This window comes from Netta rufina, assembly GCF_964035555.1.
Source record: "Netta rufina genome assembly, chromosome: Z".
NCBI lineage: Eukaryota > Metazoa > Chordata > Aves > Anseriformes > Anatidae > Netta > Netta rufina.
Window position 1 is genome coordinate 8073556 of NC_140126.1, and position 12610 is coordinate 8086165.

Sequence of the window (12610 nt, forward strand, 5' to 3'; positions counted from 1 at the left end):
TCCCCTGGGGGCTGGAGATGCTCACCTACTTAGTGAAGGAAGAAGCAGCAACGTCCTACAATTTCCACATGGTGTCATGAGGCTGAACCCCTGGATGAAAGGGGGAAGTTGGGTAAGCGAGCACACTGACAGTGCTCTCTACCCAAGCAGATACGCCTAACACTGATCCTTGTGCTTCTGGGTCAGGTCAAGGAACTGAGTTAGCATGATCATATTTCTGGGCAGCACAGAATCAGCAGTACTTGCAAAACTTGAGTATTGAAAGGATTTGGGGGCAAGGATGGGATGAGCACATTGCAAACAACCCCCTCAAGAAAACAAACACTTCCCACAGTTGGCATACATACATACATCTGCTGCCAGGGCACATCTGCTGGATCTCAGGAGGTAAGATGTCATATATTTAATAGGAAATAACTTAGTACCATGATTTATTCTGCCACATTTTCCCTCTCCTCTTTAACGATCTCTTTTGTGTTGGAATATCAAGCATCAAAATATGTTAATGATGAGGATTCTGCTGGAATAACTAGATAGAAAGCACAGGAAGATACTGTCTTAGGGTTTTGTTGTTTTTTTTTCTTTTTTTTTCTTTTTCATTGTAATCCCATTTTATGAATCTTCTTGCACTGGAAACAAAATACCAGAGACATCAGATGTAAGCAATGCCATTTATTGAAGCTTGAAACAAATATGTCATTGTAGTTTGCTTTTTAAAACTTGAAATATTAGAACAAGCAGTGAATGTGCCAAATACACATTTTTCCTGAACAACCTGTTGAAGCTGAAGTGTTTCAGGCTAATGTGATAATACAATGATATTATGCCTCGGCACTTAATACTCCATTCAGTTTTGAGAATAGCAACCATCTGGGTTAGGATCATAAATCCACCTTTACTTAAAAAGAGATATGTCATAAGAAAAGAACCTTGCTAATGGATGGCAGAGATGTTTGCAAATACTGTTAGCGTAGAGGAGATATTAGGCTGATGAGTGCAATGTAAAAACCTATGTAAAATACAGCAGTGGCACTGCCCTATTAAAACGGTTCGTGTTGTCACAGTCTCTTCCCTAGTTTTAAGCTGAGCAACAGTGCTGACTGTACTTCCCTGGGTAGAAAGTCCTTCATATCACTTACTCACTTTTATCCATTTCAAATGAAATAACAGCCCCCTGTAGTAAACAATGAAGCCAGGAATGGTTTTACTCCACCAGTGCTGCAAAGAGCAGTGGAAGGCACAACCTCCCAGGCACTTTTCCTCCCACCTGCACTACCTCCACTCAGTCAGCTCCCTTCTCATTAGCTCACAAGCCTGATGTCTGTTTGCTGACTTCCACTGTGCATTCCCACCAGTCTAGTCTGCTTGGCCATCAGACAACTGCCTGTACTTGGCTTTACAGGCTCTGCTTTACACAATGCAGCCTGGGGCCAAACCCTGCTTAAATGCTTTCTGAATCACAGATGGGACACCTCCACTCCTTCACATGATTCAGTTCTTCACATGATTCCTCCCACAGAATAAGAACCAATCTGCCTTCTCTTGTTCAGAGGGCCAATAGTCATTCAGGACCTCAGAAGGACATAAGCACACTGTGATACTGAAAAAGCAGTATGTCTGGCATTGGCCAGCAACACCACAGATATGTATTATTTTAAGAAAATGTGCATGTAGGCTATGTACACCCATGCATGCACACGCACCACTGTAAGTCATTGCCTGCAGCTATTTATACTAGCACCATATTTGTATCAGTGGATTTTGAGTTTTATCAGCACCTATAACTGGGGTTACATTGCCATCACAGGGGTTAGTAAATCTAACCTTACCATGCTGCATATCCTGAACTCCCAGAGACTTCAAGTGAAGAAGTGAGCCCTTAGCCAAAGGTCACAAACCTATGAAAAAGGACAATTAGACTTGTGGTCTTCATTAGGTTAATATGATATAGTCAGGCCCAAATATTTCCATTAACTTTCATAAAAGTCTGTCTAGAAATACAACTATTGATAATCATAACTCTGTAACCATAGTGACACTTTGATTCATGGCTATGTATCTCACTCTACATTGCACAAAATATGACATTTCCCTGTATTACAATCTCAAATCGTTAGGTGGCCAGGGAGTAAATACATGATTTTCAAAAGAGCACGAAGAGCCAAGGCGTCCAACTCCTACTGAATTTCAAAGGAATCTAAATGTCAGACTCTGTCCACCTCTTTTGAAAATGCCCACCTTTCCTTCAAAGGGTCCAGTCTGGCATCCCTAAGCGTTGTTCTGCCATTTTCAATAACACACTATTCAAAACACTGTTTGGCTGGTGCTCTCCTAATGCCAGAGGTCCAGAGCTATGCAGATACTCTGGTTTTAGGTTCCTAATCCCAGATGTCATCACCTTCACTATGATCAAGGATTTGCATGGCGGGGGGGATGAAGTTTGCTGTGAGTGAGGTGATAAGAGTAATGTGGATGTGGGTTTATGCTCTACAGGAAATACTGGATTAAATGATAGAACTGTCACTGATTATCTGTGTGAATTATATATCTGCCTATTCAGGTGGTAGATGCAAACAGCTTTGCTTTCATGGTACCAATAAATGTTGCTTAAAGCATATCTGGGAACTTAACATTCCAGATTTGGTGGGTTTCTTCTTCTTTTTTTTTTTTTTTTGTTTGTTTGTTTTGTTTTTGTTTTGTTTTTACATTAGAGCAAGAAGCAGGAGAAAACTGGCCAGGACAGGCTATTTCTGAGGTATCCTTTAGATGTTGAGTCAAGTACTAAATTAAAACGTTTTCTTTTAAAAAACACATTTCAGATCAGCCTACACATCATAATCAGTTATTATAAAACTCTACTTTTGTCTTTATAACAACTGAAGTGAGCAAACAATATAGAGAAACACTGACACCTCACCTTGATTCTGAAAAAAAAAGAACAGAAAAGTAAGTGAGCACAGGGGAATGGTTGTCCCATCATCCGCCTTCACTCAGCACTCTTAAGTGGTGCTGCTGTTCCAAGAGAGTTTTGGAAAAGAGATGGAAGAAAGAGCAAGCAAAACAATCATTAAAAAACACAAAACAACCTTCTTCCAAGCTTGCCTATAGCCTCTATGCACATCTAGGTACTAGCTGCTTGCACATTGCAAATAATGTTACAAATTCTGGACTTCTACAGGTGAAAAAATGAAGCAGTACATTAGAACTGATAACCGTAAGGAATGTGTTTTCCCAGTTATGATCACAGATTTCCATGTATGTTGGACGATTCAGAAAAAACATGAAGAAACAAAACCTGTAAACAGAAGCCCCATCCAAATGAACTACATAAAAAGCAGCTAGTGCTGAGCAGCTTGGTTGTTGTTTTCTTGGTTTTGAGGTGATTTTCTTCTAAGTTTAGTATAATTTTGTTGCTTGAGGCCTCGCTGATCCCAATATCTTGCTTTGTTACGAACTCTGGGATGACTACACGTGGAGCAGCACTGAGTCTGTATGGACGGCACCAAGCACTTGCCAATGCTTTTCAGCCTCTGGCAGAAGTGGACTGACAGTTGGTCATTGCTGCAGGGTAGGCCTATGGTGGAGAAGATGAGAAGAATTAGCTATATTTTGCTGACAAATCATCAGCACTTCCAGAATCTTAAACTGCACGTATGTTAAGGCTCATACTTAGGACCACTTTCGCTTCCTTTGTATTACTTGTCAGCTCAAGCCTCCTGAAATTTTAGGACTAATAAGTTAAAAGTTCCTATTAAACTTCACATGACCTTCTGCCTTGGAAAATACAGCACTTTTTTATTATTGTTCAGTGTGGGTTTACTTTTGCAGAAGACAGAGCTGGTTGATGTTTCTGACTTTACTATTTCTGCTTTTAAGAACTGCCACAGAGATTCAGTAACAATGATTTGTGTGTCTGGCACTTTGACATTCTTGTAACAGTGCATTTAAAATAAGCCCAAAGAGCTGCAGTGTGCTGCAGAGAAATGCAGGGCAAGCAGGAAGAGCATAAACAAGGCATGTAGAACTACAAGTTCAGCTTGGCTCTACTTTCTGCAGCACTAGGATAAGCCAGGGATTGCTAATATCAGTAGTAAGGTGCTGATAGGGCTGTAGTAGCTTAAATAAACTGACACATGTCAGATTTGGTTAGGCATTACTGAAATGGAGGTCCTGAGCTGTGAGAAGAGATGGCTGAGAGAAGGCAAAACTTTGCAAAAGCAGAAAGGCGGTGGATTAGTTGAATGCAGGATTTGTTCAACAAAACCCTCAACACTGGATCTAGGGAAACACAGTGAAACCAGCAGAAAGTGGTTTACAATAGATAGGAGGACTTCTTTTCAAAGCAGGCTATGAAATGCTGCAACTTGCTGCCAGAAAAGATGGCAGAAGCAGACAGCACTGTAGGTTCAAAAAGGGACGTACCATATTCATGCAAAAAGTTCCATAAATGGAAACCAAAGGAACCAGGCTAGGATGCCTTTAATAGCCCTAATATATCAGTTGGGAATGCTGGTAGAATACCAATGAAATGAACCACAGAGAACGACTAAGCTCCTGTACTTTCCCTAAGTGGTACTTCCTAATGCCATCACTGGAGACAAAGTATTGGGCTGCATGCACCACTGGACTGCCCACTAGGTTATTTCCTATGCTGTATTGGCTTCTTCACAGAAATAACTACTAACTAATCTGTGTAGGTACTATTTACCTGAGTCTGTCTTTCCAAACAAGGAGAGGATAGGAGATGAGCAAACCAGTTCGACCTTAGGACAAAACATGTGCTAAAGATCTGTGAATAGCAGGAGGAGTAAAGCAACTTTTATCACTCTCAAGCACATAACCAGATCTGCACTGCTCTCAGGAGTTAAACTCGTCAATCATCAGATTGCACTCTTACTGCTGACTTGCGAGGAGGGAAGAACCCGCCTCCAAAAGCTCTTTGAAGGCTCTTCCAGAACGGATCTGAGCTGTTGCTGTGGGTACCTGTTGGATACTGCTGTACACAGACTACAGAGCTTCAGGTTTTCCTCCACTTTATATTTGTCACAAAGAGAGATAAATGTACTTGTCTGTAATTTTCCCCCCACTCAGTCCCTTTTTTCCTGGCCAATTATCATCTGTGGGAGTTTTATTCTCTCCACCTCTTCATTTTGGAGATAGTTTCACTCTGGGGATCACTGAATTCATAGTGCCAATGGAGTATCTGGGTTCACTGCCAGTCAGATTTTTCTTAGAGTATCTTTTTCACTTTGCTTGCTTGTACTCCCATCCCAGAATCTGCAGTGCCTATAGGGGTGTCTGTCTTAAGAAAAGTCATCTGTATGAACTTGCAGCATTTCCTACCACAGCCCTTAAAGCAGCCTATGAGTTACCTAAAACCAATCAATATAGGAAGACCCATTAATTTAGTTGCGGCAGCATCACAAATTAGGGATGCGTGCTCAGAGAACTGTTTTCCCCATCATAGCAACACAAGGCCAGAAGGGCTGGAGAACATAACGTGGTTCTGCCGATAGTGTGGCTGAGCAGTAGCAGGTTAGGCTAACCTATAAATACCGAGCCTGTAGCACTCAAAACAAGCGTATAGATTGAGTCAGTTCCCAGCTTTGCAGGACCTCAGAACAAAGAGCTCTTTGGACACAATCTGCCACAGGTGTATTATCATACCTGTGATTTTCCTGCACTCTTGTAGATTGCATTTCTGATGCTCCGTTGGCTTGGACTTATCTGCACACATACTGTCATCTTCAGTTTTGTTAGTTTCTGTATTCATGCACTTCACAGTTCTTTGCTGAATGCCCCCTCCACAGGAAACAGTGCACTGAAAGAGTCATTTTAACACATTTACAAGTCTTTTGAGTAGAAATTGTGCACTATGCCAGTATTTGAGCTGTAATGTGACAGAAAGCTAAAAACACTGTATGATCCAGAAACAATGACAATAAAATACTTTGTGTACTTCATTCTCCATATAAACATTTCCATGATATATTGTGGCAAGATTTGTAAGGATACAGTGGACAGGGAAATAGAACAAATACAGCATCTTGGAATGTGTAAGCAGGGTGAAAGGAGTGTTTTCTACAGAAATGCAAAAGCTACATAGACAGTAGTAATCCAAATTAGTATTGCAAAATGACAAATTTTGTTTCCCATGTGTTTTTTTTTTTTTACCAGTTGTATTAAACATGAATAATCTCTGTCAATTAAAATGTTAGGTCTAGAAATGTCTGAGCTTAAGATTTCAGAAAAGCTCAGTGAGAAGTTTTTTCTTTGGTGACATTTGCACTGTGGTTACCCTTTCTTTATGACAACAAAACAACCACCAGCTGCTTATTCTGACTACAGACAGATGGCCATAATAGAACATTTTCAAACCATGTTTCTTTACTAGTCTAAAAATTCACTTAATTCTTCATTCCAGAGCTTATGAGAATTCAACTGAATTTTAAATTCTTATTCTCTTCAGATAAAGAGTGGCCAGCAAGATAAAACAGTTCAATAGATACAGAATGGCAGCTGGTGAAGCGCAAGAGATGAATACACAACTCGTAGCTCTTTAATTTTGCTGCAAATCATCCTCTCTGTATTGTATACCTCTGTATGTATGACACAATCTTTTTAGCGTGAAGTACATGAAGAGATCTTAGATACCCTTTCTGCAACTTTAATGTTTAAAACTTTTTTTCTTTTTTAAATAAAGTATAATAAATGGGATTAATAAATCAGCTGCTATACATTCTGGTATTCAGTTGCTTTCACTTCCATGTTTAAGTGTCAGTGTTGAAACCATTACATTACTCTAATTTCCCATTTGAAGGCTTTCTCTCAAAAGCCAGCCCTCATTACATTTTCTGTGTTAAATGACTCTCCAATATTTACTTATTTATGGCTCCTGGCTTCTGGTGTTCTTTCAATGTTCTCTTCTATTATGAGGAGTATTTGTAATGTATGAATAGGTTTACAAAGGAAACTGGAGGGAAAGATTTATTAGATATACCAGATTTTTTATAAATAGCATGTACTGCAGTTACAGGAAGGTTCTCCAAACATATACACACATATATTCATCAGCTAGATTCCCAGAATCCAAAGTGGAAGGCTATTTGTCAAAATTCAGAACTTCTGTTTGTGTGGACAATTCCAGTATTCAACTAAGTTGCTTTCAGGATATCCTCCTGGCTCCCCAATCTGCCTCCTTGCTTGCCCTCTCCCCTGTTCCAATTCACAAGCTGTGAAACATTACAATGACTGGAAAGGCTCTGAAAGCACAGACAGATCAAACAGGCTAGCTGTGCTAGGAGGGACTCAGCTAGGTTTGTATCAGGGACTTTTATTAGCAATTCAAGCTCTTCCCTCCCTCTCTAAAGATAGTCTGTCTTGTTGTCTCTTTGAAATTTTACCTGACTTTGGATCTAACAGAACATGATTGAATTTATTAGTCTCTTTCAATGGAAAATTTCAAATGAATAAGGGAAGAATATCAATGGTAACACATTCTTTGTTCGAAAAGGAAAAAGAATCATCCCTATAATGTTGATCACTTGAAGGAACTGGAGCTGGCTCTGAAATGTTTGGTAATATTTTCAAGAGATCTCCCATCATAGCCCTAGCTGTGCATAAGAATTTACACCTGTCAGGGGCACTGAAGTTCACAGACAGGTAGATAATTAATTGTCTGCCTAATCCCTCCTCCATTTTTTGCTTTAACACATTGTTTAATCTTTAAATAATAGCAACAATTTAAATACTACCAGATACAGCCAAGTCATGAAAACAAATACAGCAACAAAGAGTGGAAACCTACCGGGCCCCATGTCTGGTTAATCCATTGCGTACAAGGTTGCCTGTTACATGGTACCATGGCAGCAGGTCTTTTTGTCCAGTCACAATTGCCTTCTTCTGGGCAGTAGATACGTCGCTTTTGCTGGCCACCACCACATGTTCTTGAGCACTAACACAAAAGATGCACAAACACACAAGAAGAGAGGTGGGAATGAATAAGAGCCCAGTAACAGACCATAAAGACAAGCAAAGTATTCTTCATTTAGAAATGTGGATACACAGGTAACAGGAAGCATGTCCTGGACCTATATAATTCATTTTTTTTTTTTTCTTTGATCTAGAAAGATGTACAGAATAGCCTACATACCAAGTCTTAAAATCCAGATGAGAAGAAAAGCTCTGCAGTGAGAAATGTATTTAATCATATGCTTGGAAATAGACAGGGAAGAAGCTGTTACTGGTCCAAAATACTTGGGAGAAAGCTGTTCCTGACATATATTAATGCAAGTAATAAGACAGCACAGAAGTAGCAACACAGAATAGGCAACGCAAAACTGCTCATGCAACACCACCAGAAACAGTAATTTCTCTAACAAAAATGAGATTGCAAGTCATGTGCCTGCAGGATTAATCTGCAATATTTACAGAAGACAGTAAAAGTTCATGGGATGAAACATCTCATTTTTATGAGGTGGTTGGGGACATTAAAATTCACCCAGTGCTAACAATAAATTAACTGTAGAAAGGCAATAAAAAGCATCACACAAGGATGGTATCAGAGTTATTTTTTAAGCATTGTTGTCCCTTTTCTATTATTAGTTTTCAACTGATTTTTTACTACTATTCATTAGGTCTGCAGTAGAGCCTGCCTGAAATACAGACAAGATTTGTACTCTAACATGAAATAAGGTGCCAGATATACTTTGAATATTGCATTGTTCCTGTCCTAAGAGGAACTGCATCCCTATGGACAGGGGATCAGAGCTGGCATCTAATAAATGAACCTTTTTGATCCAATTCTACCCGGTATGCTCAATTTGAGGACAACTGCCAGGTTGGACAACTGTTTTTATAGAATATTGTAAGTGGCAAACTATGAATTCATCACAATCATTTGGTTACTCTAATTATTTACTCCCTGCTGACTGCTCTGACAGGAAACCCACAACTGGCACACAGGATGATGTCTCCTACTGCTTACGGCAGGTGGGACGTGTCAGTGACAAGAAAGGAATGTGACCACCTCCCTTAAAATCCAAAAGTATAGGGTCCATAATGATACAAACATTGCAGCACTTCCTCCAGAGCTGCGTTTATTGGGAGCAAACATTCAAAGATCATCAGCCTACGTGCTTTAGCTGACATAAATATGTGCCTGGCTGCCTATGAAAGTTTGTTGGTACAAATTTAAATCACTAAGTGACCCCAAAATCAGATTTACATCATGTCTGACCTCAGCCTCTGGCCCATAAAATTCCAGCCACAAAAAGCATAAAAACAAATTCTAAATAGATCATAATGAGAAAGCAGTGTAACAACGGCAGCAAAAGGGAAAAGTTTGAATGAATCTCATTTACGGATCCAGCAGCATAGCTTTAACAAATCTACTTCATCTTCCAGGCCATCTGCTTCTCTGTTTCAGGGTAAGGTAATTTACCGCTGTGTAACACACGCAATCCTAAGAATGATTCTGGGAAGCCTTACTAACGTCTATGATGACTTTTGCTTTAAGCATACACAAAGACTGCAGCATCTCTAAGTGTGATAGCTGTGTTTCTTCTTTTGTGCAGAAGTTTACTTAGCAGTGTGGGACATACTGCCACTGTTAAACAACAGCTAATAGCTCATTCCCAGTCTCTTTTAAAGACCAGTACCTCATTCCAGGCCTCCACATGCCACTGCAGGCAAGGCTCCATATTACAACTGGTGCTGGGTTGTGGTTTATATCCAAGTAATTGGCAATGAAAAGGCCTGAGAAGTCGCTTTTCACGAATGTCAATGCACTGAACATCTCGGGTCTTGAAACCACCGCTGCAGTTAGCAGAGCACTGTAAACAAAACAGAAAGGAGCACTTCTTCGAATGATGCCAACAGCTGAGCCCTTCCAGTGTCCCTTTTATCCCCAGAGCTTGCTCAAAGTGCCTCATGCATCAGTACCAGCTTTCATCCCCAAATACCACAGCCTCTCCTGCTGCTCAGGAAGAAATGAATTTGCTACCCTAAGGATAAGGACAAATACACATTTAATTATTCTGTCTTCATCCAGAATTAAAGCCTATTCTGCCAATGCCACTGAATAACCACAGATTAGCTTTAACTTCTATGACTGTGGCATTAGTTGTTATCTTGCAAGATTCTCGTTTACATCAATAATGATTCTTGATTTGAACAAGGAAACTGAACATCCTATTTCCCCTGGGAGTAGGAGAACGGGTGAAAGGGGTGTCCAGGTCCTTGTTTACAAAAGTCTCTGCCCCTCTGAATAAAAACAATGGACAAAATTGACTGTGCAAGAAACTCAGTACACAGCAGCCTGAAAACACATGCAAACTGTATTTGGTAATAAACTCAGACTATAAGACCTACTCTGAAACACCTTTACTTTAGGAGAGGGGAAGAATTAGATGAGAGGAAGAGAACACAAAGATTTACGACACTGGCAGTGGGATACAGCTGTCTTGCTGTGGTAAGTTGCCTTAAAATCTTTGAAACAAGTAATGAGAGAAAGAATTGCTGCTTGCAAAAGCAAACAAAAAATATCCATTTTAATATATGAAATTGTAGTTAGGTTTGTATAGTTCAATTGCTGTAAACTAAGGATGGCTTACACAACAGAAATCTGCTAGTAAAGGCCTTTTATCTCAAAGTGTCCTCTTGGACTGAGGCTTTAGAACATTTGTTTCCCATAATATTTTAACATTAAATCTGATTTCTAGCTACTTTTTGTGACACAACCATCACCTACTTGTTGCAAGAGCAATAACTTTTACAAAGGAAGAGTGAAGGTGAAATATGTCTCGCTTGAAGTAGGACTGCAGAATGTCTGTACATCATTTAAAATCAATTTTGAAGGTTTAAGTGTGGTTATGGCCTTGCCTGGACTTTCTACACAAGCACGTATTTCAAGTACAAATCAGTTCTATGTCAAAAAGCTCAATAATATAACCCAGGTTTTGTAACTATAATCTTTTCTGCAGACTCTTCTCTGCATAAATCTGCCCTCCAGTCCAATGGCAACATAACAGTCTACAAAAATGATAAGAGTCTGAGAAAGTTTGAGACACCTATCTTTCTATCCCTTCCTAAATCAACGTTATTTCAAATAGAATTCTGCAGTTCTTCCTCTTCTGAGTCTTGAAAAATAGCTCACTACTTGATGCCCCAGTTCTAAACAGCATGAAGACAAAACATAATAAGCTTCAAGAAGTCACGAAAGTCCTTCCAGGTGTTCACCACACACCTTACAATATCAAAAAAAGAACTCAAACACAATTCCTTGGGTTCCACTTAACCACTTAAAAGTATCCACTTGGATACTTTCCTGTGTGTTGCCCAGACCTTTGTATGTAACTTGGACTAAAAAACACCCTAGCCAAATCAGGCATTCTCCCCGTTACATATTTCTTTATTTCTTTCTCTCTTTCTTTCTCTTTCTTTCTTTTTTTAAATTACAAAAATTATAAGTTAAATGAACAGGGAATAGACCATTCCATGTGAGAAATGAGTAGACACTGGCCAAGGTGAACAGGAGCGTGAAAAGTCCCTCTCCCAAATTTTTACCTCCTTATTAAAATTAGGGTATGCCTATAGAGGCAGAGATCAAAAAGAAACACTTGCAAATATGTAGAGCTTTGCCCTAGGATCTCCACAAAACATGGACCATGAGCTGTGCATTAGCTCTAGGTTCAAGATTTAATGAGCATGACCCCCCCACAGGAAGAATAAAATTCACAGCAGGTGCATTACCATAAATAACTTAGTCAGGAAATTAGCACTGGATGGTCAACTGGGAATCATGTATGCATTCATTAAGTAAATGCTTATTTTAAAAATGAATAGTTAGAAATCCCTAGTCTTTGAAGTTAGCAAGCTTACTGTTCAAACGCAGCTCTCCAAATGAAGTTACCTTGCTCCAATTTCCTGTTTTCCAGCTAGCACATGGGCGGAGATAACATTTTCTGACAGAATCAGGCTGTTTTGTGTGTTGACAGTGAGATGCATTTTTACTGCTGCACTCCACGTGTCTCCAGAAAGCTCCCATTCCACAGGTGGTAGAGCACTGGCCAAGGGGAGAGGAAAGCCCAAGGGGAAAACCTGAGGTTAGTAAATCATTCTGGTAACAATTCAGGTGCCTGAACAAAAATATCTAGAGATTTTAGATAGCCTAGGTTATCTGAGAAGTCTGTACAGATGTTCAAAAGAAGACTTAAATTTACTTGTCTTACATGTACTTAAAATTACAAAGGAGGGCTTTCTGTTGCTTTGTTAGGAAAATACCAATTCTGCCTTACAGCATGCAAACATTCTGATTTATACTCTGGAAAACTTCTGCTTATTGAGACATTCTAAATCTGTACCAGCTGTTCCAACATTTCCCTCTCTGATCTTTGGGGAATCTAAGGCAAAATGTCATTGCATCCAATCTTTGTCAGCGTTCCCTCTCTATCCCTAACACTGCTAATGAGATATTTAGCAAATTGAGTACATGATGCTGAAAACCTGAAATAAATTGTGAGAGACTCCTCGGAAAACTCCACAGTAAAACGATTTTTAAAAGCATGAATCCAAAGAGTGGATAAGTGTTTCCAAAACTGCAGGACGGCTT

The 12610-nt window shown here is 39.6% G+C and overlaps 1 protein-coding gene across 1 annotated transcript in view; it reads right to left on the reverse strand.

Moving 5' to 3' along the window:
* Positions 1 to 3338: 3338 nt before the first annotated feature.
* The window catches only part of ADAMTS12 (ADAM metallopeptidase with thrombospondin type 1 motif 12), a gene marked incomplete at both ends in the record, with an annotated part of 169511 nt that continues 160239 nt past the window's right edge, over positions 3339 to 12610 (reverse strand). Inside the window, 5 exons of the mRNA XM_084305715.1 lie at positions 3339 to 3574; positions 5668 to 5821; positions 7808 to 7954; positions 9660 to 9833; positions 11912 to 12064. Coding sequence (XP_084161841.1) covers positions 3339 to 3574; positions 5668 to 5821; positions 7808 to 7954; positions 9660 to 9833; positions 11912 to 12064 — 864 coding nt within the window. The remainder of the gene's footprint in view (positions 3575 to 5667; positions 5822 to 7807; positions 7955 to 9659; positions 9834 to 11911; positions 12065 to 12610) is intronic.